We start from the raw sequence: 26,213 nt of genomic DNA on the forward strand, positions 1-26,213 counted from the left end.
TTAAATATGTATATACGTCTATATGTATGTATAGGTATATATGTTTTTTTGCCCAAATTAGTCTCATTATCCCCAAGGCGATGTGTTAGGTCTGTTCTTTCAAAGGATTTTGTCCTCTAACTTTTTATTATGTAGCCATTTTAATAAAAAGCCCGAGTCTCAGAATTTTATGAGCTGCCAAGTTTTCATAAGGAGCATGTGGGCTAGATTCAAAATTCAGGTTCCCATCCCAGGCAGGAAATCTTTTACTTTGATTTGTCTTCAGCCCCCACTTCCAGACCCCATTCCCTCTCTGTCCTTCTCTATCTCCCTGCCCTGGAAGTCTCATCCGCCCTGGAAGACTCATCTGCCCTGGAAGACTCAACCAAAGGCTTCCTCTGCCTCTGGCTCCTAACTGGATTTGGCAAAAGGAAGCTCTCACAGGAGACTGACAGCAGAAGGACAATGGTGTCTTCCCCAAGACTCCTTGCCTTCAGAGGTTCGCCTAGGACTGGCCCTGTGACCTCGGACTGACCTAGGCCATCTGTGGTCACAGCTCTTGTTAGTGACTCTCTCCACAGAGTTCTCCACAGCTGCTCCCTCCCTTCCCTCAGGGCCCAGAGCTGGTAGTCCTTCTGGAGTACAGGCACCAGCGTACCTATGGCCTCCCTATATATCCAGTCCAAACCTTTGCTACTAACCCCTGTTTTAATCTTGTCTCAGACTGACCAGGATACCACTTGTTTCATCCTGAGATTACAGGAGGAAACTGGTTGATTACATCCTAAAGCTCAGTTTGAGGGAAAGAAATAACCTCGATTCTCATAACCTTAAGAGGCTTTCACTTCTCTTTCTGCCACCTCTCACCTCCATTTCTCTTTCTTAAAAAAGCATGGACTACCCCACTTCTCTCAGGCTGTCTTTATACCTAGAATAATAGGATTCCCCCCACCCCACCCCAGTGCTATAGTCTTGGATTCCTAAAGAAAAGACAAAGTATGAGGTTGGTTTGGCAACCAGCTGGGTAATTTTAGGTCCTCAAGTATTTGTGACAGTCATTGGACTTATAAGAGCCTGTGAAAGCTATTGTTTTCTTGACTAGGCTGCTGTGATTAAGGGAGATATTAGCAGTTCAACAGAATTATTTCCCCCCCTTTGGACTAGCTATCTTTACCCCTTACTTCCTGCCCCATACCTCAGTGTTCCCAAATGTTTCCAGTTTGTAAATTAGATTAGGGAGTTCCATAAATTATTTCAAATCCAAGAGCAGTGTTCCATATAATGAGATGTCAGTGGACAAGTTCTTTGAGAATCCCAAGTGGATAGGGAGAAGAGAATTGATTAAAAATGCACATTCCCAGGTCTTACCCCAGACTCACTAAACCAGAATTGCTGGGGATAGAGCCCAGGAATCTTTATTTTAGACAATATCTCCAGGTAATTCTTAAACACTCTTAATAAGATTGGAGAGCAATTGCCCTAGAGAAACATGTAATGTATGACTTTTGCTCTTGTAGGCCAATATCCAAAACAATTCCTATATGGAAACACTAACTGAATGATATATTGACAGTTTTGTCCCTAAGGGTGCCAGAGGACTAAATTTATGTCTTTCTCTACATACAAAATGTATTTGATGAAAGTAATTATTAACTGCACAGTTTGAGTCCTGTGGTCATTAACTACTTCCTGACAAATCATATCAGTTCAGCTGAAGATGGACTACACAACAGCAAGACTCCACCAACATAAGGCTGTGATCAGAGACTAAAAGGGTCTTTATGTTAATAAAAATTTGTTAAGTAAATTCACATTAAATTGCTTAATAGTTAAAGAGACCCCATTTGAAACAACAATGAAGTTGAAGACCATTCCGTAGCAAATATTTATAACCCAGAGTACCTTCATTTTAGGTGTTATTCAAGGACGAGTTTATTTGTCTTAAATTTTGAGCAATATTGGGGTGAGTAGTCAATAAAAAGCAAGAATCATCAATAAATGTTTAATTTCATTTAAGAGAGCATTATCAGATCACCAACTTGTCACTAATCTGGTAAAACTCATTTTAATTAACAATCTAATTAACATGTGAGTGAAAAACTTACATAACTGGGAAAAGATGGTACGGGGGCTATCATTGTGTGATCTGATAAAAATGCTCTTACTAACTCTAATATTCTATTATTCTATAAGTCACTTTGTAGAAAAAAATGAAAATTTTATTAAAGTACGAATACAACTTTTGTTCTAAATGGTATATGTAAAAATAATGAAAAGAAGTATACATACAAAAAATGAATGATATTTAAATCTTCCTGATGAGCTCATTGATGATTTTTACTTTAAAAAATATTTTATACCTTTAAATTTTTTTCTATAATTAGCATATGCTTCTTTTATATTCATAAAATAAATAACCCATTATGACAACTTTTTTGACTGTCAAAAAATCTAAAAATTTCATTAACATATTTTCCATGCAACTATGGCTTCAGGAAACCAAGTTATTATTAATTAGGGCTGGGGGGATGCTAGTAGAGAGCATCTAAGGCAGAAAAACACTCTGGAAATAATAATCTGTGGAGGCAGAGAACTGTGGAAATCAGTTTTGACCCTACACAGTATTTAACAAAGCAGAAATTAAGTCTGTGCATATGGTAATTGAAGATGAAATCTCACATTAATTTTAAAAACTAGCTACCTGCTCACTGATTGCAGAGTTCAGGGAAGAGTGATGTTCTGTTCAGTCAAAGTCAGAGCAAAAGAGATGATGAATTGTATTTGTTTGATACAAGCAGACAGCTTTTGTTTCTAAGATATTTGCATTGCTTTGTTATTAAAGTTCTTTTCATTTCTGATTAATACATGAACTCTTCCAACAAAGACACATTAACATTAGCATTTTCTGAAAGGTCTACCTTGTGCATCATTTCCATGGTAACCAGCCTCTGCAGCTAGGCAGAGAGAAGACCTAATTCATTCTTCTAAAGTGCCACTGATTCATGTCTAATTCACATATGTAGGTGTGGATGTGCCATGGGTGATTGTGTGTATGTATGTGTCAAGAAATGCATATGTATATAGATGTTTAAATGTGGTAATCTCAGAGAATGGAAAAAACAACTTCCATCCACAAAGAGGAAACCTTGAACCTTGCAGTTTGTCAAAGAAATATCATATGCAATTTATATTTGCAAATTTCCAATGCATATTCTGGCTGAGAAAAATTATGTAAGAAATATAAGCTTCTGGGTATTTTATGACCTCAACATTTCACCCTGATATTGCTTTTAATAATTTTTAAAAGTCAGACCAAATATAGTATTTGAGGTAGAAATTACTTACATTTAAACTTTTTGGATAGTACAGAACAGAATTAGTGAAGGAGGAATATGAGAATACTCAATAATTGAAGAAAATGTAGAGATACAGTCATAATTATATCTAAAATGATGGTGATATCATCATCATTACTGTTTGTTGTGGCCAGCCTCCAAAATAGGCTCCAATGATCCCTGTTTCTTGGTATTCACACCCTTAGGTGGTGCCTTCTCTATACCAGCATTGGTATGATTCATAGCATATATCAGAAGTGATGGCATGTCAACTTTAGAGATTAGGTTTAAAGACATTGAAGCATTGATCTTGGTTGCTCCCTCTCTTTATGGGATACTTTGTTTTGGGGGAAGCCAGCTGGCATGTCATGAGCAGCCCTTTGGAGAGGCTTGGATGGTGAAGCCTGTAGCTTCTAGTCAACAGCCATCTGAGTGAGCTTGAAAGCAGTCTCACACTCAAACTTCCAGATGACAGCAGCCTTGGCCAACATCTTGACAGACCCCTGAGCTACAACCACTTAGCTAAACTGTTTCTGGATTCATGACCCTTAGGAACTATGTCAGGTGATAAATGTCTTTTGCTTTAAGCTATTAAGAAATTTGGGTAATTTGTTATATCACAATTGATAGTTAATGCAGATTTTCATACCAAGATAACATCCTAAATTTTGGGAATGGTTTTGGAATCAGGCAGTAGGCAGAGGCTATGAAGACTTTGAAGAGTGTTAAAAAAAAATGAAAGCATAGGGAAACCTGGGTGGTGCAGTCACTTCAATGTCCAACTCTTGGTTTCCAACTCAGGGTCCTGAGATCAAGCCCTGTGTTGGGCTCTGCATCCTGCATGGAGTCTGCTTCAGTTTCTCTCTCCATCTACCTCTGCCCCTCTTCCCACTCCCCCATGCATGCTATCTCTCTAAAATAAAAATAATCCTTAAAAAATGAAAGCATAAATTGCCTTGCACAAATTACTAGTAGAAATCCTGAACTTTAAGGAGGCTGTTGGTAAGGGCTTAAAGGGAAGTAAGGAAGATGACATTGAAAAGAGGAGGAAGGAGGATCCTTGTTAGGTAGTGGCAAAACCTGCCTGCTGTGATATGGAGAGTTAAAGAAACATGCCTAACAAAGTCAGTGATCTAAGATTTCCAAATAAAGTGTTGAAGGTGTCTTCTGATTTTTTCCTGCTGCTTACAGGAGATTGAAAGATAAAATATTTGCCCTAACTGAAGAACTATTATAATGAGCTCAGGTTTGATGATTTTGAAAGCTCTCAGCCTCTCCAGATGGGAAATAATGCTAAAATTAAGAAATGGCTTCTGAGCAAACATCAAATCTAGGGCATTTTTGGAAAAACATGGTCTAAAGATAAAGTCAAGGGTGAAACTGTAAAATCTTTTTAGGACATCAGAATGATCTAAGGTCTTGCTTCAGAATATTATTCCACCAGACAAAAGGTCCTCTAAAAGTTTTGAAAGTGTGATTCACATACAAAGGGGGGTGGTTGGGTGGAGACTTTTTTTTAAAAAAGATTTTATTTATTTATTTGAGAGAGAGCACGAGAGGGAAGAGGGTCAGAGGGAGAAGCAGACTCCCTGCCGAGCAGGGAGCAGATGTGGGACTCAATCCCAGGACTCCAGGATCATGACCTGAGCTGAAGGCAGTCACTTAACCAACTGAGCCACCCAGGCGGCCTGGGTGGAGACTTTTAAGAAACTTAAGGGTGTTGTTCTTCAACCTTTCTCCAAGTTACAGAAAGGACTATCTCAAAGAGACTTGTCTATTCTAGTTGGCCCCAATAAGATTCACAGTGGACTCCCAAAGTTTTTAAAGAAATGTAACAAAAACCCTACCAAAGCAGTAAAAAGTTAAAAGAGGCTGTTGTATCTCCCAAATTTTACTGGCAGTAAGCAAGCTGAGAAAACTACTCAGCTATAAACACATCTATCTTTCTTAAAAAAGGAAAGCTGATTTAGAGCATGGGATCATTAGCCCAGAGGGTGGAGCTAAGAGCCATAGGCAAGAATGGGACTGAGATCTAATCAAGAAGTTTCCAACCTTTGTCCATCTTGATTTCAGAACTGCTATGGATCAGTGCCTCCTATGTTCTCCCTTTAAATAGACATGTCCACAGCAGTTATCATGTGCCTATCCCACCATTGTATGTGGGTGTTTTGGGTGCAGATAACTTGTCTTTTTAGTTCACAGGTGCACAGATTGAGAGGAACTATAATAAAGGAATTGTACTTAAATCATACACATGAGGTACCTCATTTGTACCTAGATCTGATTTTAATGATGAGATCTGGACTTTGATTTGATCCTGTAATTGGATGTGATTTCGGGCAACCTTGGTGAGAGTAAGTGTATTTTGCATGTGAAAGAGAAGGGAATCCTTGGGAGCCAGAGAGCAAACAATTGTAGCCAGATTTTAAGATCTCTCCAATGATCCTCACCTTGTTGTACTCATGCCTTTGTATAGTTTCTTCCTAAAACATATTATTTTGATCTGTGTGACCAACAGAATATGGAAGAGGTAGTGGTACATTACTTCTGAAATTATTAAAATAGAACCCCCCCCCCCCACACACACACACCGCATTCATTTCATGTCAAGTCATCTGCCATACGGTGAGTAGCCCTATGGAGAGGCCTCAGAATCTGAGGCATCCAGGCACAAGCCACCTGAGTGATCTTGGAAGCAGATCCTCCAGTTCAATCATGTCTTCAGATGACTGCAGTCCCAGCAAACATCTTAACTGTAACCTCAAGGAGACCCTGACCCAAGAACAACTGCAGCCAAGCTGGTTCTGGATATATAACTCACAGAAACTGTGAGGTAACACCTTTGTTGTTTTAAGTCACTCAATTTCAGAGTAATTTGGAGCAGCAATGGATAACTAATAAATGGGTATAACTCCAACTAAATTTCTTGGTAAGTCTATTAAAGATGCATAAGCATATAAAAATCACACCTCTGATCTTATGTTGAATAATTTCTCATTTAAGTAGAAAAAAGGACGAATTAGAGGAGGGCCATGGAAGAGAAGCCAAAGAAAACGTCTGGAAAGGTTTAGACCTACTTCTTCATGAGGGAGTAGAGAAGACTGTGGACCATGTGATTGGCTAGACTGGGTTCAAATATAGCTCTTCCACTTCCTGTGTGTGTCCCTGGGGGAACCATTTAATTTCTTTTTGCTTCAGTTCCACATCTTTAAAAGAGATAATAAGGTCTTTGCATGGCTGTTGTAAAAATTAAACTCATTCACTTATTCAGTACCCTTCAGTGAAGGTCATGTGCCAGAAACTAGAGAGAGCAGGAAGTAACAGAGACTTGGTCCCTTCTCTTGTGTGTGGATTTTATAGTCTAGTGGAGGAGATAACTATTGGACAAATAGTCATACAACTATTTATATAATGTGTGCTACTCATGCTATAAGAGAAAACATGGAGTTCTGTGAAAGTATTAAACATCTGCCAGAGCCTCTCCAGGGAAAAAAGGAATGATATTTAAATTGAGTCATAAAGGAACAGGAATTGGTTAAATGGAGATAGATGGAAGAATGATGCAGACAGATGGAATAACATACTCCAAATCTGAGAGCTAAGGGGAAGTTTGAAAGTCTAAAAAAGGGTTGAAGTTTAGTCACTGAGGTGTGGGGAGCAGCATAATGTTAGACTAGAGAACCGGACAGCAGCCAAATGAGGTGGAGCCTTAAGGGGTTCATCAAGGATTTTGAATTTTATCTTGATAGCACTGGACAGCATTAAAAGAGTTCAAGAGTAAGAATTTTGTGGTTTGCCTTTTATTTTTACTCTGTTTGTTCTGTCCTGGATGGTGGCAAGATTTAATAAGAAGAGATTAGTAAGTAGGCTACTGCAGTACTCCAGGCACAGGGAGATGAGTGGCTTGAATGATGGTAAAGAGATACATGAGAGTGAGTCAAGTATTTTTATATATGCTTTTTCCCAGCCTTCCTTATCTCCTAAATTTAATCACCATTCATGCAGTTGCTCAAGCCAAAAGTCTCAGAGTTATGCTTGATTCCTTTCTTTTTCTCACTCCCCAGGTCCAGTCATGTCAGCTCTGTCCTGTAAATGAACCCCAATTCCAGCCCCATCTTAGCCTTTCCACTTGTACCACTTCCACTCTGACCAAGCCATATGCTCTCTCACCTGGGCCATTGCGACAGTCTCTTAATTAGTCTGTGTGTCCACTTTTGCCTTCCCAGTCTTTTTTCCGTAATCCATCCGGAATGACCTTTAAAGCATGCAATTTGGCTAATGCACTCTACTGTTCCAACAACTCCAGTGGTTTTTGCATCACACCTGGGAGAGAATCCAAACTTCTTAACATGGCTTCCTGGCTCCTGTGTGACTGGACCCCTCACAGCCTCTCTGACCTGTTTCCCTACATGTACCCCCTTGCTCAGCACCACTCCCTAGTCACGCTAGCCTTCTTGCTGTTCCTGAAACATGCTGAGTTTATTCCCATTTCAGAGCCTTTAGACTTGTTCCCTCTGCCTACATGGTTCTTCCAGATCTTCCTGAGGCTGTCTCCTGCATATCATGCAGGTCTCAAGGAGAAAGAACCTCCCTCCCATTCTTTTCCTTTGCATTAGCTTCATAGTCTTAGAGTAGTCTACAAATAATTTTACTTAATTACTTTTAATTACCTTTTTAGAAAATGAGCTCTTTAAGGGCAAAAACTTTGACACTGCTACAACCTTTGTCTAACATTCACTTAAGAGACATGAATCAGAAGAACAAATATTGTAAAATATCCATGCTATCCAAACCAATCTACAAATTTAATGCAATCTCTATCAAAATAACAACACCATTTTTCACAGAACTAGAATTATCCTAAAATTTGTATGGAACCACAAAAGACCCTAAACAGTCAAAGCATTCATGAAAAAGAACAAAACTAGAGATATCAAAATCCCAGATTTCAAGATATTCTTCAAAGCTACAGTAATCAAAGTAGTATGGTACTTGCACAAAAACAGACAAATAGATCAATGGAACAAAATAGCTCAGAAATAAACCCATGCTTACATGGTCAGTTAACCTATGACAAAAGAGGCAAAAATATACAATGGGGAAAAGACAGTCTCTTTAACAAATGATGCTGGGAAAACTGGACAGCTACATGCAAAAGAATGGAACTGGGCCATTTTCTTATACTATATCAAAAAAATAAACTCAAAATGGCTTAAGAACCTAAATGTGAGACCTTAATGAAACTCCTAGGACAAAACACAGGCAGTAATTTCTTTGACACTGGTGATCACAACATTTTTCTGGATATGTCTCCTAAAGCAAGGGAAACAAAAGTAAAATTAAATGTTTGGGACTACACTAAAATAAAAGGCTTTCGTACAGAGAAGGAAACCACCAACAACTAAAAGTCAACCTGCTGAATGGGAGAAGGTATTTGCAAATGATATATTCAATAAGGGGTTAATATCTAAAACATATAAAGAACTTATAGTACTCAATACCAAAAAAACTCTAATCCAATTAAAAATGGGCAGAGGATCTGCATAGACATTTTTCCAAAGGTGACATACAGATGGCCAACAAACACATGAAAAGATACTCAACATCACTCACCATCAGGGGAGTGCAAATTAAAACCACAATGAGATATCACTTTATAGTTGTCTGAATGGCTAAAATGAAAAAGATAAGAAATAACAAGTGTCGGCAAGGATGTGGGGGAGAAAAGAACCCTCATGGTCTGTTGGTGGGAATGCCAATTGGTACAGCCACTGTGGAAAACAGTATGAAGGCTCCTCAAAAAATTAAAAATAGAATTGCCATAATCCATAATACATAATTCCATGTTGGGTATTTACCCAAAGAAAATGAAAACACTAATTAGAAAAGATATATCCACCCTTATGTTTATTGCAGAATTATTTACAATGGCAAAGATATAGAAGTGACCCAAGCATCCATCCCGATGGATGAATGGATAAAAAAGACATGGCATACACACACACACACACACACACACACGCACACACGCACACACGCACACACGCACAGGAATATTACTCAGCCATGAAGAATAATGAAATCTTGGCATATAAATAATGAAATAAGTCCATCAGAGAAAGACAAATACCATAGAGTATTCCACTCATATTTGGAGTTTAAGAAACAAAACAAATGAACAAAGAAAAAAGACAAAAAGCCAGACTCTTAAATAGAGATAACTGGTACTTGCCAGAGGGGAGGTAGGTGGGGGGTTGGATGAAACAGGTGAAGGAGATTAAGAATACATTTATCTTGAACACTGAGAAATGTATGGAATTGTTGAATCATTATACGCCTAAAACTAACAGAACACTGTATGTTAATTATACTTCAATAAAAATTTTTTTAAAGACTTTTATTTGAGAGTGAGCAAGAGAGAGAGAGAGACAGCATAAGCAGGGGGGAGGGACAGAGGAAGAGGGAGAGGAAGAAGCAGACTTCCTGCTGAGCAGGGAGCCCAACATGGGGCTTGATTCCAGGACCCCAAGATCATGACCTAAGCTGAAGGCAGACTCTTAACAGACTGAGCCAGCCAGGTGCCCCAATAAAAAAATTTTTAAAGACAAAAATAAATACATAAACATTTAGATAACATTATAAATGTAAGGACACTAGTTTTGTTTTGGCATATAAAAGATATCCAATGAAAGATAGTTCTTATTGTTTAGTCTGTATCCAAAGTAAATACCTTTTCCCCAAATCTGATTTAATTATGCCCTTGATAACTTTGTTAGTGAGTTACTATTGTCATCAAGTAAAATGGAAGTCTTGGTGTGTGTGTGGAGGGGGGCGTCCTTCACAATAGCTACTTTTGAATAAATGGAAAGTTAATCTGGGAAGAGTCTGTACAACTTCAAAAGGACAGTGATAAACAGACCTAAGGGAGCCATCCCTGATTCCCATCTGATGGTAGTCACATGACCTATAATCCTCTCCTGAGTGCAGGCAGGACCTGTGCCTTTCTTACAACCAACAAATATCATAAAGGTGATTAGATATCATTCCTGTGATCATGTTGTATTACAAAGTCTCTGTATTAGTAGACTGGAATTAGAATTTCTCTGCTGTGTTGTAAGGTAACTATGGAGAGGGCCACACGGCAGTGAATTGTGGGCAGCACCCAGAAATTGTGAGCAGCTCCCAGACAAGAGTCAACAGGAAAACATGAATTTCAGTCTTCTGCCAGCAACTTCAGGGCACCTGTATGTGGAGCTTTCCTCAGTCAAACCCATGATGAGACTGCAGCCCATCCTGACATCTGGATTTTAGCCTGGTCTGACCCTAAAGCAAAGAAGCCAGCTAAATTGTGCTTATATTTCTGACATACAGAAAGAGTGAGATAATAAATGTGTGTTGTTTTAAGCCAGTAAATTGTTGTAATTTGTTACACAGAAGTAGAAAACTAATATAAAAATCATAGACAGAAAATACAGAAGAGCAAAATTTGGTCAAATATAAGGACACACAACTGATAAATTGTTGAACACTACATCTGAAACTAAACAAATAGCCAACCTATGTGTTGGCTAATTGAGTTTAAATTAAAAAAAACAAATGTAAGAAGGACATGACACTAAAAAGAGCTGTCTAAAAATGAAATGAACTTCATCCAAGAATACTAAATTCCTCATTGCTGAAAGGGTTTAAGTGGTGAAAATGTTGTTAGTGCATCAGATTGAGTTGGTGATCTTCACAGGGCTCCTTCCACATTAAAAATGACAAGATTTTAAGTACTCATTATCACCAATGACCTAGAATGGTAAGTCCTATGGATAAATACAATCTCTGCTTACACAACTAACGCTGCCAATATTCATATTCTCAACCAGCAAAAGATCATATAACTGGGCCACTTCCTTTTAAATTCCCAAATAAAGAGACAAAGATAAACTCTTTGCATATTATTTTTTTAAAGCACAACATAGTAGTATTTGGGGTAAAAAGCAATTATATTCATAAAATTTCATGCTTTCAACAATTCTAAGAATTCGTTAAAAAATGCTATACCCATGTAGCCCGGTTCTGGTGCCAGGAGGAAGTAGATGATTTAAAAATTACCAAATGAAAAGGTAAGATAATACTGAGAGGAGATATCTGTGGATATATCTGTGGATAAAGGACTTGTATCCAGAATATATATATATATAAAATTCCTACAACTCAATCATAAGGACACAAACAATCCAGTTAACACTTGGGCAAAAGGTTTGAATAGAGATTTCACCACAGAAGATATTCAAATAGCTAATAAGCACCTGAAAATATACTTAACATCATTAGTCACTAGGGAAAATATGAACTAAAACTACAATCAGCTCTTACTTTATACCCATGAAGATGGCTATAGTAAAAACGACAGGAACAATTGCTGCCAAGGAGAGAGAGAAACAATGAGCTCTTTTGCATTTCTGATAGGAATGTGAAATGGTGCAGCCATTTTGGAAAACAGGCTGGCAGTTTCTTAAAAAATTAAACATAAATTTACCATACAACCCAGCGATTTTACTCCTACATATCTACTTAGGATACCAGAACTGAAAACATATGCCTGCCCAAAAACCTGTATGTGAATGCTCATAGCAGCATTATTCATGATAGATGAAAAGTCAAAACAACCCAAATATTCATCTACTGATAAATGGAGAACTTCAAAGTGATATACCCACACAACAGAATACTCTTTAGCAATAAAAAGGAAGGAACTACTTGTACATGCTGTAATGTGGATGGACCTCTACAGCGTTACGCTAAGTGAGAGAAGCCAGATGGAAAGACCATATATGGTATGCATCCATTTCTTTGAAAATTCCATAAATTCAACTATATAGGCAGAAAATATATTAAGTGATCATCTGGAGTAGGGTGTAGGAATGGGAGAGACTGAAATGGGCACAAGGGATATTTTGGCATGACAGAAATGTTCTGAAATTGGACTGTGGTATTGGTTGCATGATTCTATAAATTTGCTAAAAGTCATTAAATTGTCCACTTCAAATAGGTGAATCTTATGGTATATAAATTATACCTCAATAAAACCATTTTTAAGAAATGCTTCCTTTTAAAATACTACCCATTAGAGATAGTAACCTCATTTGAAAGTAGGGATACACAAATTGTCTCAGGGACTCCTGCCTGCTAAGTGTAGGATCTAGTTGGGTTCAAAAGCAAACCTCATGAATTCAGGCTTCCATCATTTGGGTGGGGACAGGAAGAAGACGATTGATGTCTGTCCCAAGGGAAGGCGTTCGGAAGCAAATTTACCACATACACAAGCTAACAAGGGCAGCGTTGTAATGTCTACAAAGAACAACCTTTTCAATTCCCTGTGGGTATTTTAAAAGCACCCATTTTAACATGAGGATCTGCTGATATAAAGTATTCTTACACAATAGATTAGCAGATCTTTTCACGTCCCTGCAGTATATTTGATAGCATAATTTGAATTTCTGCATTTAAATATTTAAAATATCATCTAATTCAGACATCTTATTTTCAGATAGGTCTTTCCACTTCCACCCAAGTTTGTTTAAATGAGAGCCATTCATAGCTGGAATTATTAATCTAAATACACCATGACCAAGAATATGTATACACATATCATGCACTGACACATTCTAAGGAACAGAGACTATACAGGTAGCGAAAAATGCATATTTAACTTTTGAGTGACCAAGGAAAAACATTTTTTCCCTAACATTGCAATTATGTACCTGGAATGTGATGGGCCTCTTTCCTGGGAAGTCTGGGAGGACAGACTTCCATCGAAGGAGTTTCCTCGGTGGCAGCCTGAAATCGTGGCCTTGGGTGACATGGGATCTGACTGGAAAGTTTCACAGACCACCTGGAGTCCCTTTTGGAGGTAGAGATAAAAGATTAATCTTCCTTCCTTCCTTCCTTCCTTCCTTCCTTCCTTCCTTCCTTCCTTCCTTCTTTCCTTCCTTCCTTCCTTCCTTCCTTCCTTCCTTCCTTCCTTCCTTCCTTCCTTCCTTCCTTCCCTCCCTCCCTTCCTTTCTTTTTCCTTCAGATATAGCCTCTAGAATTAGCCATCATAGTACATATATTGTTTTTTAAAATTGAACATTTTTCTTTATAGCATAGCTAACTACAAGGTCATAGACCAAGGGATTTTGCTTTCATCTAAGAGCGAATGGAAAAAGACTTCTAGAGAACCATGTCTGTTATTTTAAGCATTCAGCTAAGTACTTTCATAAACTTTATTTCATTTTGCCCTTGATTCTTTTCTTTTTCACCTCCACATACGCAGGATCTGTAGAAGAGTTACAAACCACCAACTCATCAAAGATGTGCCAATACTGAGGTGAGCTGAGTAGGGCCTGAGCTGGAAACCAGGTTAGTAAGAGCTGACCAAACTGAAGCCAGAAAATGAGAATTGAAGCACAGGTTTCAGGTCTTTCTGTCACTCATTAAAGGAGGATGGGATACATTTTTCCAGTTGGAGACGATGACCTTTATTCGGATTTGTTAAGCACAAATGCAGCGATTCTCTTGCAGAGTAGCTTATTTTAATGACATTTAGCTAATAAGTACAACTCTGCTCAGGTAACAGGACATTGTCTTTCCATAGATATTACAGATGAAATTCTTCACTTATGTATGAAGACCCTCAAACATTTATCATAGTATTTTAGTTCTCATAATTTCTATTTTCATATGTAAAATAAGAAAGCACTGTCCAACCATGATGCATAGAGAGACAAATACACTGCTAAAAATTTCATAAAATAAGTCCTCTGAACTAGATTAGCGAATCCTTTAGAATGAGCATGCTATGTGTGCTTCATGTTGGGTAATTTGGGAGATAAAAAAGTATTAGATGAATCTGAACCTTGAAATCAAGAACTTACAGTTAAGTTTAAGATGAATATAGGTTAGAGTAGCACGCCCAATAGAAATATAATACAAGCCACAAACATGAGACACATATCTAATTTTAAAAATAATAAAAATTGGTGAAATTTTAATATTATATTCTGTTTAACCCCAAATTATCATTTCAACATATAATCAATATGAAAATGATCATTAAGATATACATTCCTTTTTTAATACTAAGTAGTCAAAATTTGGTGTACATTTGATACTTAGAACACATCTCAATTCAAACTAGCCTTATTTCAAGTGTTCAAGAGCCATATGAGCCTCGTGGCTGCCATATGAGATAGTGCAGATTTAGAGTAATTAGACAGGAGTTCATGCGGGAGTTGAGATCTTAATTGGTCCTTAAAAGAAAGATAAAATTTAGACAAGCAATGAAGAGGAAAGATAGTAATCCACACAGAGGAGACAGTCTGAGCAAACACCCAGAGGCTAAAGCAGCATGTTCTATATATGAGAAGCAGTGCTTAACTAACTGAAGGGGTAAACAAGGTCACTTAAGAAAAATGATGCTAGGTGGCAGAAGGCACAGAGAACCAGGGAGAAGAGTGTGGTCTGGAGGTGATGGTAAAAGAAATCCACTATAGGTTCCTAGGGAGCAAGGGATATAAAGAAAGAATGGCAACCTTGCATATAATAAGCCTCTGTAGAATGATGAGTTAATAAACAAATGATGCATTAGGAAGATTAGTCAGGCATCATTAGGTGGTATTTATGTGAAGCAGGAGAGGCGAGAGGTAGAAAAATCCAATTAGGTGGTTCCAGCTGCAATCTAGTTATGAGGACCTGGATTTAGAGGGTGGTAGCGGGCATAGAGAATAAAGAACACATGTGGGCAACATAACAAGATAAAACAATATGACTCAGCAAGAACTCAAATTGAGATGAGGAAGGAGAATGAAATAGGAGACGTATTTTCTTGTCTCTAATATGTCATCAGTTATAAGACATGATTATTTTATGTTCAAATAAGAAAAAACTCAAACTAAGACACTTATCAGGGAGGACTTTTTCTAATATATTTATTAAAAGCACTATCTTACTTAGACTTATTTAGGCATAGCTTTTCATTATATGTTCATCCTGTGTATATGTAAAAAGGACGATATAAGTGAAATAAATTGGTAGAGGTATTCTTGAAATTTCTAAATTTTAAATCAGAGTTTTTGATACATCTTTTTCCATAGAGTAACTTTCTCTGTGCCAAAAATGTTATTTCTTCAAAGTGTTATTTCTTAAAAGAGTGTTCCACTATTTCCTCTGAAAAATTCTTCTAAGTCACTGATCCTGACTCTGCAAAGTTAGATGCTGGAAATCACAAATTCATGCTGCGCAATCTTATGAAAATGACAACCTTATCAATTCTGCTACCAGGCAGGGAGGTTTTAAGGGGCCAAAGATCATCAAACAACTGACTTCAAATATGTTAAAAGTGAAAAAAATATATATCTTAGAATAGATAAAATATAGCAGACAAATCACAGTGTCTGTACTTAGCAAATGTTCAGGAAACAGTAGATATAATAGGACTCCAACATTTGCTGTTTTGAGGGGAGAAAGGATGATGGCACTGCTGACAGTAATGCATCGGTTAGAAAGAGGATCCAATGTTGCTGGAAAACAGAAAATTGTATTTTGCACGTGTTGAATTGGAAGTGAAGGTAGGTCATCTAAAAAATACTAAATTAATGCCAGTATACATAACCATGTGGCTTTTTTATTGTATATCTGGAAAACCTAGAAATACATATATTTTTTTAAATTTTATTTCATTTTATTATGTTATGTTAGTCACCATACATTACATCATTAGTTTTTGATGTAGTGATCCATGATCCATTCTTTTCATATAACACCCAGTGCTCCACACAGTACGTGCCCTCCTTAATACCCATCACTGGGCTAACCCATCCCCCCACCCCCCTCCCCTCTAAAACCCTGTTTGTTTCTCAGAGTCCATAGTCCTCTCATGGTTTGTCTCCCCCTCCAATTTCCCCCCCTTCGTTTTTCCCTTCCTTCTCCTAATGTCGTCCATTCTATTCCTTATGTTCCACAAATAAGTGAAACCATATGATAATTGACTTTCTCTGCTTGACTTATTTCACTTAGCATAATCTCCTCCAGTCCCATCCATGTTGATGCAAAAGTTGGGTATTCATCCTTTCTGATGGCTGAGTAATATTCCATTGTATATACAGATCACATCTTCTTTATCCATTCATCTGTTGAAGGACATCTCGGCTCTTTCCACAGTTTGGCTATTGTGGACATTGCTGCTATGAACATTGGGGTGCATATGGCCCTTCTTTTCACTACATCTGTGTCTTTGGGGTAAATACACAGGAGGGCAATCCTGGGTCATAGGGTAACTCTATTTTTAATTTTTTGAGGCACCTCCACACTGTTTTCCAAAGTGGCTGTACCAACTTGCATTCCCACCAATGGTGTAGGAGGGTTCCCCTTTCTCCACAACCTCTCCAACATTTGTTGTTTCTTGCCTTGTCAATTTTTGCCATTCTAACTGGTGTAAGGTGGTATCTCAATGTGGTTTTGATTTGAATTTCCCTGATGGCTAATGATGATGAACATTTTTTCATGTGTCTGTTAGCCATTTGTATGTCTTCAGAGAACTGTCTGTTCATGCCTTCTGCCCATTTATATGAAGAGACGGTATTTTTTTCCATTGCATATTTTTTCCTGCTTTGTCGAAGATTATTTGACCATAGAGATGAGGGTCCATATCTGGGCTCTCTATTCTGTTCCATTGGTCTATATGTCTGTTTTTGTGCCAGTACCATGCTGTCTTGGTGATCACAGCTTTGTAATATAGCTTGAAATCGGGCAATGTGATGGCCTCAGCTTTGTTTTTCTTTTTCAACATTTCCTTGGTGATTCGGGGTCTTTTCCGATTCCATACAAATTTTAGGATTGTTTGTTCCAGTACTTTGAAAAACATCATTGGAATTTTGATCGGGATGGCATTGAAGATATAGATTGCTCTGGGTAGCCTAGACATTTTAACAATGTTTATACTTCCGATCCATGAGCATGGAATGTTTTTGCATCTTTTTGTGTCTTCTTCAATTTCTTTCATGAGTGTTCTGTAGCTCCTAGAGTATAGATCCTTTACCTCTTTGGTTAGGTTTATTCCGAGGTATCTTATGGTTTTTGGTACTATTGTAAATGGAATCGTTTCTCTGATTTCTCTTTCTACAGTTGCATTGTTAGTGTATAAGAAAGCAACTGATTTCTGTGCATTGATTTTGTATCCTGCCACATTGCTGAATTGCTATACGAGTTCTAGTAATTTGGGGGTGGAGTCTTTTGGGTTTTCCACATAAAGTACCATGTCATCTCTGAAAAGAGAGAGTTTGACTTCTTCTTTGCCAATTTGAATACCTTTTATTTCTTTTTGTTATCTGATTGCTGTTGCTAGGACTTCTAGTACTATGTTGAACAATAGTGGTGAGAGTAGGCATCCTTGACATGTTCCTGATCTTAAGGGAAATGCTCTCAGCTTTTCCCTATTGAGTATGATATTTGCTGTGGGTTTTTCATAGATGGATTTTATGAACTTGAGGAATTTTCCCTCTATCCCTATACTCTGAAGAGTTTTAATCAGGAAAGTATGTTGTATTTTGTCAAATGCTTTTTCTGCATCAATTGAGAGGACCATATGGTTCTTCTCTCTCCTCTTATTAATGTGTTCTATCACATTGATTGATTTGCGAATGTTGAACCACCCTTACATCCTGGGATAAATCCCACTTGGTCGTGGTGGATGAGCCTTTTAATGTATTGTTGGATCCGATTAGCTAGGATTTTGTTGAGGATTTTGGAATCCATATTCATCAGGGATATCGGTCTGAAATTCTCCTTTTTGATGGGGTCTTTGCCTGGTTTGGGGATTAAGGTAATGCTGGCCTCATAGAATGAGTCTGGAAGCTTTCCTTCTGTTTCTATTTTTTGAAACAGCTTCAGTAGAATAGGTATTATCTCTTCTTTGAATGTTTGGTAGAATTCCCCAGGGAATCCATCAGGCGCTGAACTATTGTTTTTTGGGAGGTTTTTTGATCACTGCTTCAATCTCGTTACTGGTTTATTGGCCATTCAGGTTGTCAATTTCTTCTTGTTTCAGTCTTGGCAGCTTATAGATTTCCAGGAAGGCATCCATTTCATCCAGATTGCTCAGTTTGTTGGCATATAGTTGTTGATAATAATTTCTAATAATTGTTTCTATTTCCTTGGTGTTAGTTGTGATCTCTCCCCTTTCATTCATAATTTTATTAATTTGGGTCCTTTCTCTTTTCTTTTGGATAAGTCTGGTTTATTGATCTCATTAATTCTTTCCAAGAACCAGCTTCTAGTTTCATTGATCTGATCTACTGTGTTTCTGGTTTCTAATTCATTGATCTCTGCTCTAATCTTAATTATTTCTCTTCTAATGTGTGGCTTAGGCATCGTTTGTTGCTTTTTCTCTAGTTCTTTAAGGTGTAGAGTTAGTTGGTGAATTTGGGATTTTTCTATTTTTTTTAAAGATTTTATTTATTTATTTGAGAGAGAGAATGAGAGACAGAGAGCACAAGAGGGAAGAGGGTCAGAGGGAGAAGCAAACCCCCCTGCTGAACAGGGAGCCCGATGTGGGACTCGATCCCAGGACTCCAAGGTCATGACCTGAGCTGAAGGCAGTCGCTTAACCAACTGAACCACCCAGGTGTCCGGGATTTTTCTATTTTTTGAGTGAGGCTTGGATGGCTATGTATTTCCCCCTTAGGACCGCCTTTGCAATCCCATAGGTTTTGGACCAATGTGTTTTCGCTCTCATTGGTTTCCATGAATTGTTTAAGTTATTCTTTGATTTCTTGGTTGATCCAAACATTCTTGAGCAGAGAGCTTCCAAGTGTTTGAATTTCCACCAATTTTTTTCTTGTGATTGAGTTCGTTTTAAAGCATTGTGGTCTGAGAATATGCAGGGAATAATCTCAATCTTTTGGTATCGGTTGAGTCCTGATTTGTGACCCAGTATGTGGTCTATTCTGGAGAAAGTTCCATGTGCACTCAAGAAGAATGAGTATTCTGGTGTTTTAGGGTGGAATGTTCTGTATATATCTATGAGGTCCATCTGGTCCAGTGTGTCATTCAAAACTCTTGTTTCTTTGTTGATTTTCTGCTTAGATGATCTGTCTATTGCTGAGTGAAGTATTAAGGTCTCCTACAATTAATGTATTGTTATCAATATGACTCTTTATTTTGGTTAACTGCTGGCTTATGTAGATGGCTGCTCCCATGTTGGGGGCATAGATATTTACAATTGTTAGATTTCTTGTTGGATAGACCCTTTAAGAATGATATAGTACCCTTCTGTGCCTCTAACTACAGTCTTTAGTTTAAAATCTAATTTGTCTGATATAAGAATTGCCATCCCAGTTTTCTTTTGAGGTCCACTTGCATGGAAGATGGATCTCCATCCTTTCACTTTCAGTCTGGATGTATCTTTAGGTTCAAAATAAGTCTTTTGTAGGCAGCATATGGATGGGTCCTGTCTTTTTATCCAATCTGCAACCCTGTGCCATTTTATGGGAGCATTTAGGCCGTTCACGTTGAGAGTGACTATTGAAAGATACGAATTAATTGTCACCATGTTGCCTGTGAAGACCTTGTGTTTATAGATTGTCCCTGTAAATTTCTGTTGTATATCACTCTTGGGGTCTTTCTCCTTTTATAGATCCCCCCCTTAATATTTCTTGTAGGGCTGGCTTAGTGGTCACATATTCTTTCAGTTTCTGCCATTCTTGGAAGCTCTGCATCTCTCCATCCATTCTAAATGACTGCCTTGCTGGATAAAGTATTCTTGGCTGCATGTTCTTCTTGTTTAGTACCCTGAATATGTCTTGCCAGGCCTTTCTGGCTTGTCAGGTCTCTGTGGATAGGTCTGACATTATTCTGATGTTCCTCCCTCTGTACATGAGGAATCTCTTCCCCCTAACTGCCCTTAAGATGGTTTCCTTGGTTCTAAGATTTGCGAGTTTTACTATTACATGCCAGGGTGTTGGCCTGTTTTCCTTGATCTTGGGAGGGGTCCTCTCTGCCTCTAGGACATGAATATTTGTTTCATTCCCCAGATTAGGGAAGTTCTCAGCTACCTGACATTGGAATGCTTCATGGTGTCACCTATTTCTCTGATTCTATTTTCATAGATTCTGAGTTTTTCCCTGGCCTCCTCTTTCCTATTTTGGGGGTTCCTCCTCCTAGTCATTCTGTTGAGGGGTGGTTAAGGGAATGTATAGAGTCCAAATTATTGACCAGAACCCAAGCAAGATGCACCTGTTTTCTAGAGACCTTAGGGTTGCTGGCCTCTTGTTTTCCCAGCCTGTCTTCTGGGGGAGGGGCCTGCCATGCTGTTACTCAGGCAACCCTGTTTGGGCAGAGTTGCCCTGCCCCCCTGTGGTGGGGATGGGCTCAGTGGGAACCGGTTTTTTGGGGCTTTTGTTCTCTGGCAGCTTTCCCTGGTGGCTTTCCACGTCTCTTCCGAGAGTCAGAGCAGAAGAGACCGTTTCCAACCCTCTGCCTCAGAGCAGAGAGACTGCAGTCTGTTCTTCAGTGAGCTCTCCAGGCCACAGTGTCTCCGTTTCTGTCTGTGCTGCTATAAACTGCAGCAGCCTGGCTTGTGCGCCCCTCAGCAGCACTCCCAGTCCTCGCCTCCAGGTCGGGGCATGTCTCTGCCCTTTGTGCTTCTAAAACCACCAGCCACCCCCAGTTCGCACGTGGGGCCCCTGCCATTTGGGTTTCCGTCAGCGGGGCTGCCCTAAAGTCCTTTGCCGCCGCTACCGGTCTTCGAGTCTGTGTCCGTCCCCAGCGCAGGAGGCTATCGCTCACCAGTGGCGCAGGATCCCCACAGCCAGGCTCCTTCCCGCTGCCGTTTATCCTCTGATATCTGCCCACGGAATCATGGCTCCCCACTTCATACCTCGAAACCAACTGCCTGCGATATTCTGTTTGTACAAATCCAGATCTTCTTACATCTCAAGCTGATTTCGTGGGTGCTCAGAGTGGTCTGGTAGGTATCCAGCTCAATTCCAGGGACCAGTTGGAATAGGGTCCCCTACTCCTCCGCCATCTTTTCCCAATCCTCTAACCATGTGGCTTTGAACTACCCTGGCCTTCATTTCTTGCTTTTCCAAACCAAAGAATGCATGAACATTTTTCACTGAATTACATTCTTTTTTATTATGCATATTCTGTTTTATGTGGATTTGTCTTGATGTTTCATTAAACTTTAGATTTCTTAAGGGGTAGGATTATACCTAATGCCTCCTTTCTACTCCTTCCTCCCCACCTGCTGCAATATTATCTTAGCTAGATTAGGCTTGCCTGAAGAATATTAAGGAGATTTAATAATTGAGAACAAGAGGACACTTTAACTAATGGGGGAGGAATAATGATAACTAACACTTATCGAATGTTACACACTAGCCATTGAACTAAAGCACTACAGATTACACACTAGCCATTGAGATAAAGCACCACTGATTACACACTGGCCACAAAGATAAAGCACAGTTATACATGCTTCTGTTTCAGCACTCCCATGCCGGGAAAGTGCATAAAATTATTTTCCATACTTGACAGATAGGAAACTGGAGACTACTTAAAGATTTATATTCAGGAGTAGGAACTTGCTTTGAAACCAAGTAGTATCATTCTAGAACTCATCTTATCCTTTACACTACACTACATCCAGGAAATGACTACCTCCTTTCTTCCCACGATCACAAGAAACTCACCTCTCGATGTCTTGCATCTTGATTTGGTGATTCACAGGTTTGACTTTGGCTGTTGATAGGAGAGCTTCTCTTAGCTGCCAAGATGGGAGAAATACTATCACAAATTTTATAAGATTATGATAAATAAGCTCATTTTATTTCATCAGTTCACTTCTTTAAAAAAAACATTTTAATATATTATCACCTGGAAAGAAGACATTTAATAGCATATGTTGTAAGAGGAATCAAGTAACCAATTAAAAAACCTTTGCATTTCTAGGTTATCATAACAATGCAGATTTCTTCATCTATTCAGTCTGACTCAACAGGCTACGGTGCTAAAAAGTTGGCAATACTAAAAATAAAAAAAAATAAAAATACCGTATAGTACCAAGTATCTGCCACATCCTTTTTAAAGCATTTTACGTATACAGTACTCCTCTCTTATCTGCTGGAGATCTCTTGCAAGTGGATGCCTCAAACTGTGGATACTACTGAACCCTAAATATACTGTTTCTTCCTACACATACGCACTATGATAAAGTTTAATTTATAAATTGCACATAGTAAGAGATTAACAATAATCACTAATAAAATCAAATGATTACAACAATATACTATAATAGAAGTTATGTGAATGTGGTTTCTTTCTCTTTCTTTCAAAATACTTTATTGTACTGTATTCACCCTTCTTGTAATGATGTGAGATGATAAAATGCCTATGTGAAGAGATGAAGTGAGGTCAAGGACGTAGGCGTTGTGACATAGTATTAATTACCGACCTTCTGACAATTTGTCAGAAGGAGGATTAAATCATCTGCTTTTGGACCACAGGGAATTGAAACTGCAGAAAGTGAAACCACAGATAAGGGGGAGGGGAACTACTGTCTCAACTCATTTAACACTTACAATAACCCTATTATAACATATGGAACCTTATTAGACCCATTTTACAGATAAAGACACTAAGGCACAGGGAGTTTAACTTGCCCAAGATCGTTTGACCCTCACGTGAAGGTTCAAGCCCAGGCTTTCTGGCTCCAGGGTCTGTGCTTTTATGACCACATTAAGCCTCTCCTATGGCAAGATTCAAATCAGTTACATCTTTTCCTGAGGACTGGGAATCGTGGGAAGTGAAGCTGGCCATGCCACATGGGAACTGTGAGCAAACTGATGCTCAGAAAGGGATTGACTGAGGTCACAAAACAAGAGACCCAGGGAGTGTCACCCACGTGCCCCTGCTTTTTCTTCTGGCCATGTGTCTGAGCTGAGTTTAATTTCACTTCAGATCTTGGGCACCATTTCACATCCACAGGCATCAGGTAGAGGGGAAAAGAATCCACTGTGAATATCATCTAGAAGCAAGGGATGGTGACATGAACAGCCCCAGTGATTCATGAGGGACACGATTTCTTAATAGTTTTAATACATCTGTTAAATGATAGTTTACATATTAATGGGAGAGAGAAAGAGAGAGAGACCTAAATGTGAAGTGACCTCTTTATTCAAAAGTGATGACTTTAAAATATGAAAAAATTCCTTAATCAACATAAAGACGTCTTTTTCAGTAATAGTTTTGTTTTACTGTAACATATTTTATTTTCTTATTTCTATTGTTTTCAATCTTTTAAACTTGTACCTCCATCTTCACTCTCAGATAATTTTAATTCAATGAAATGAACCTCATTCTATCCATAGAATCTGAAGTAGATCACCTCTGGCTATGACATTTTTACTTATTTAGTTCCTTGCTATTTGAACCTTATGACAGACAAAGTTACTCTTGCATATATAACTTATTTCACTAGTTAATGTATTGTACACATTAATTCTCTAAGTAGTCTACTTTTACATATGAAAAATTTCATCTTTTGTTTGAATTACAATAGTAAGCATGATTTGTCACTATAAGCATCTTATCACATATATGAATAATATGGCACTCTTTTGTTTAGAAAATCCTTTAACATATTAAGTACCTTGCAAAGGTATGTTAAATTATAGGGGGAAAATACATAAGAACTACTTGATGCTTTCCCTCCCCTAACAAAGCTCTTTTACATGCATAATCTTCCACTGTCTGCAGAAAAATCTTAGGAAGTAAGCAAATGATAGAGTTATACATATATATCTCATGCATCTAGAGATGTACCACATAATTTATCTCTTTCTAAGTGCTATTATCAATGCTAAAAGTTAGGTTGGAAATAGAAAGATGGAATTTAGTAAGCTATAAAATGGGCACCTTATGTGGATTCTTACTTATTCCATACTATGAGGCCATATAAGGTGGTATTATTTTCTCCCTTTTAAAGAAATAGGAACACTCAGGTTCGGTACATACATAGTAAGAGATAGATCTGGAGTGAAGCATGAGCCTTTGAGGTACTTTTCAAGCTGTCATGTGTTAGTCTTTCTACTATTCACCAATAAGATTATTTCATTTGACAATTCCTGTAGTGAAAGGCTTTGATAGCAAATAAACACCAAGACAAGATTTTTAAGGAGCTGTTACTTTGTTTCCTGTAATGATGATTATGATGATATAATTATAATAATAGCTTATTCACTTACTAGGTACCTGGCATTCTTCTAAGCAATTTTATATATAATTAATTCATTTATTCTTCTTAACAACCCATAAGTTTAACTCCTATTTTACACATGAGGAAACTGAGGCACAGGAAACTGAAATGACTTCTCAAAAGTCACACAACTCAATGGCATGTGCCCCTGGCTTAGTTTCTCATCATGTGAATGAGCCCTGTGCCTGGGGCACTAACATAGCTCCCTGGAGAAATTTTCTTCCTCTTGGTTTCTTAAGGGCAAATCATTCCATCACCCTTACTTCTGCATATGAGAGAGTCTGCTAACACTGTCCCAGCAGGTGTCCAAATTACGAACCTGTAATGATGTTCCTGATGGGCTTCACCAGTGCTGTGAAGCCAGAGACTTCGGGCTGTCTGTGCTCCCACATGGGCTGCCATATAACAAGCCCACTGGCCAGTCGGAACGTAAGGTCCGATTCCTGGGGGAAGAGAAGATTTATGTCCCATAACTGGCTTGTAACTGGTTGAAGGGGCCAGTCATTGCAATGATTAGTATCATTCACAAGATTATTGTCAAAGTAAGTTGATCTTCTAGACCTTCTCTCATCACTCAGATGAGTGTTTCTAGGGCAAACCAGTAGCCCTAAGTTATCATCAAAATTACTATGGAAACCACGGTGGTCTGCTTTTGGCAAAATTAATAATTAAAATGTAGCTTTGGACAAAGCATGAAACACAAATTATTGTTTTGTGTTAGCAGTGATCAAGGCCTGTTTATTTCAAGAGTCTTGGCAGATCTCTTGTGGTTGTCATTATTATTCCTCTTAATTATTTAATTGTCCTTCTTTTGCTCTCTTAAATCAATATCCTCAGATGCTGGCTATTTTGACTTTGTATGCTCTAGGCCATCTCTTGTTTTTTTTTTTTTTATTATGTTATGTTAGTCATCATACATTACATCATTAGTTTTTGATGTAGTGTTCCATGATTCATTGTTTGCGTATAACACCCAGTGCTCCATGCAGTACGTGCCCTCTTTAATACCCATCATCCAGGCTAACCCATCACCCCACCCACCTCCCCTCTAGAACCCTCAGTTTGTTTCTCAGAGTCCATAGTTTCTCATGGTTCATCTCCCCCTCCGATTTCCCCCCCTTCATTTTTCCCTTCCTGCTATCTTCTTTTTTAAACATATCTCTTGTTTTTGCACTTCATGGAATCAGGAACATATATACAGACCCTTCTAGCATATTGTTTTGTAATGTTACCTTCTTAATAATCTTTAATTCCTTGATGGTCTATCAGTCATTCTCCCCCTTCCACAACACCTGACATCATCACAATGCTTAACACAGCATTAGAAATTGGGTGTACAATAGGAGCTCAACAAGCACTTGCTGAATTGCACTGACCTTACAACCCATACTCACTCAGTTTATCTATAATTTAAAGTCTCTTCCAAGGAGCACATTCTCCGCTCCCTTATTACATCATTTTGAAAGTCAGAGATGTTGAAAATGCAATCTCATATTGTATAAGTACAAATATATGACATTCTGAGATTACATTTTCAACAACTCAGCCATGAACTGGAATTAAAAAAAAAGGAATAAATTAAACAACTCAGCCTCTCAAAAAAAATAAATAAA

At 38.2% G+C, this 26,213-nt stretch overlaps 1 protein-coding gene across 5 annotated transcripts in view; it reads right to left on the reverse strand.

Annotated features, from left to right (window-relative positions):
* UNC80 (unc-80 subunit of NALCN channel complex) overlaps positions 1–26,213 on the reverse strand; it is a 225,172-nt gene that overhangs the window by 185,414 nt on the left and 13,545 nt on the right. For all 5 annotated transcript variants that reach the window (XM_028112210.2, XM_088022040.1, XM_028112209.2 and 2 more), the window contains exons 5-7: positions 24,920–25,043; positions 22,037–22,110; positions 13,067–13,206 (exon numbers count right to left, since the gene is read on the reverse strand). In XM_028112210.2, the coding sequence (XP_027968011.1) occupies positions 13,067–13,206; positions 22,037–22,110; positions 24,920–25,043 (338 nt within the window). The remainder of the gene's footprint in view (positions 1–13,066; positions 13,207–22,036; positions 22,111–24,919; positions 25,044–26,213) is intronic.

This window comes from Eumetopias jubatus, unplaced genomic scaffold (genome assembly GCF_037043125.1).
Source record: "Eumetopias jubatus isolate StellerSeaLion01/CBP00866 unplaced genomic scaffold, mEumJub1_p1.0 scaffold_3, whole genome shotgun sequence".
Classification (NCBI taxonomy): Eukaryota; Metazoa; Chordata; class Mammalia; order Carnivora; family Otariidae; genus Eumetopias; species Eumetopias jubatus.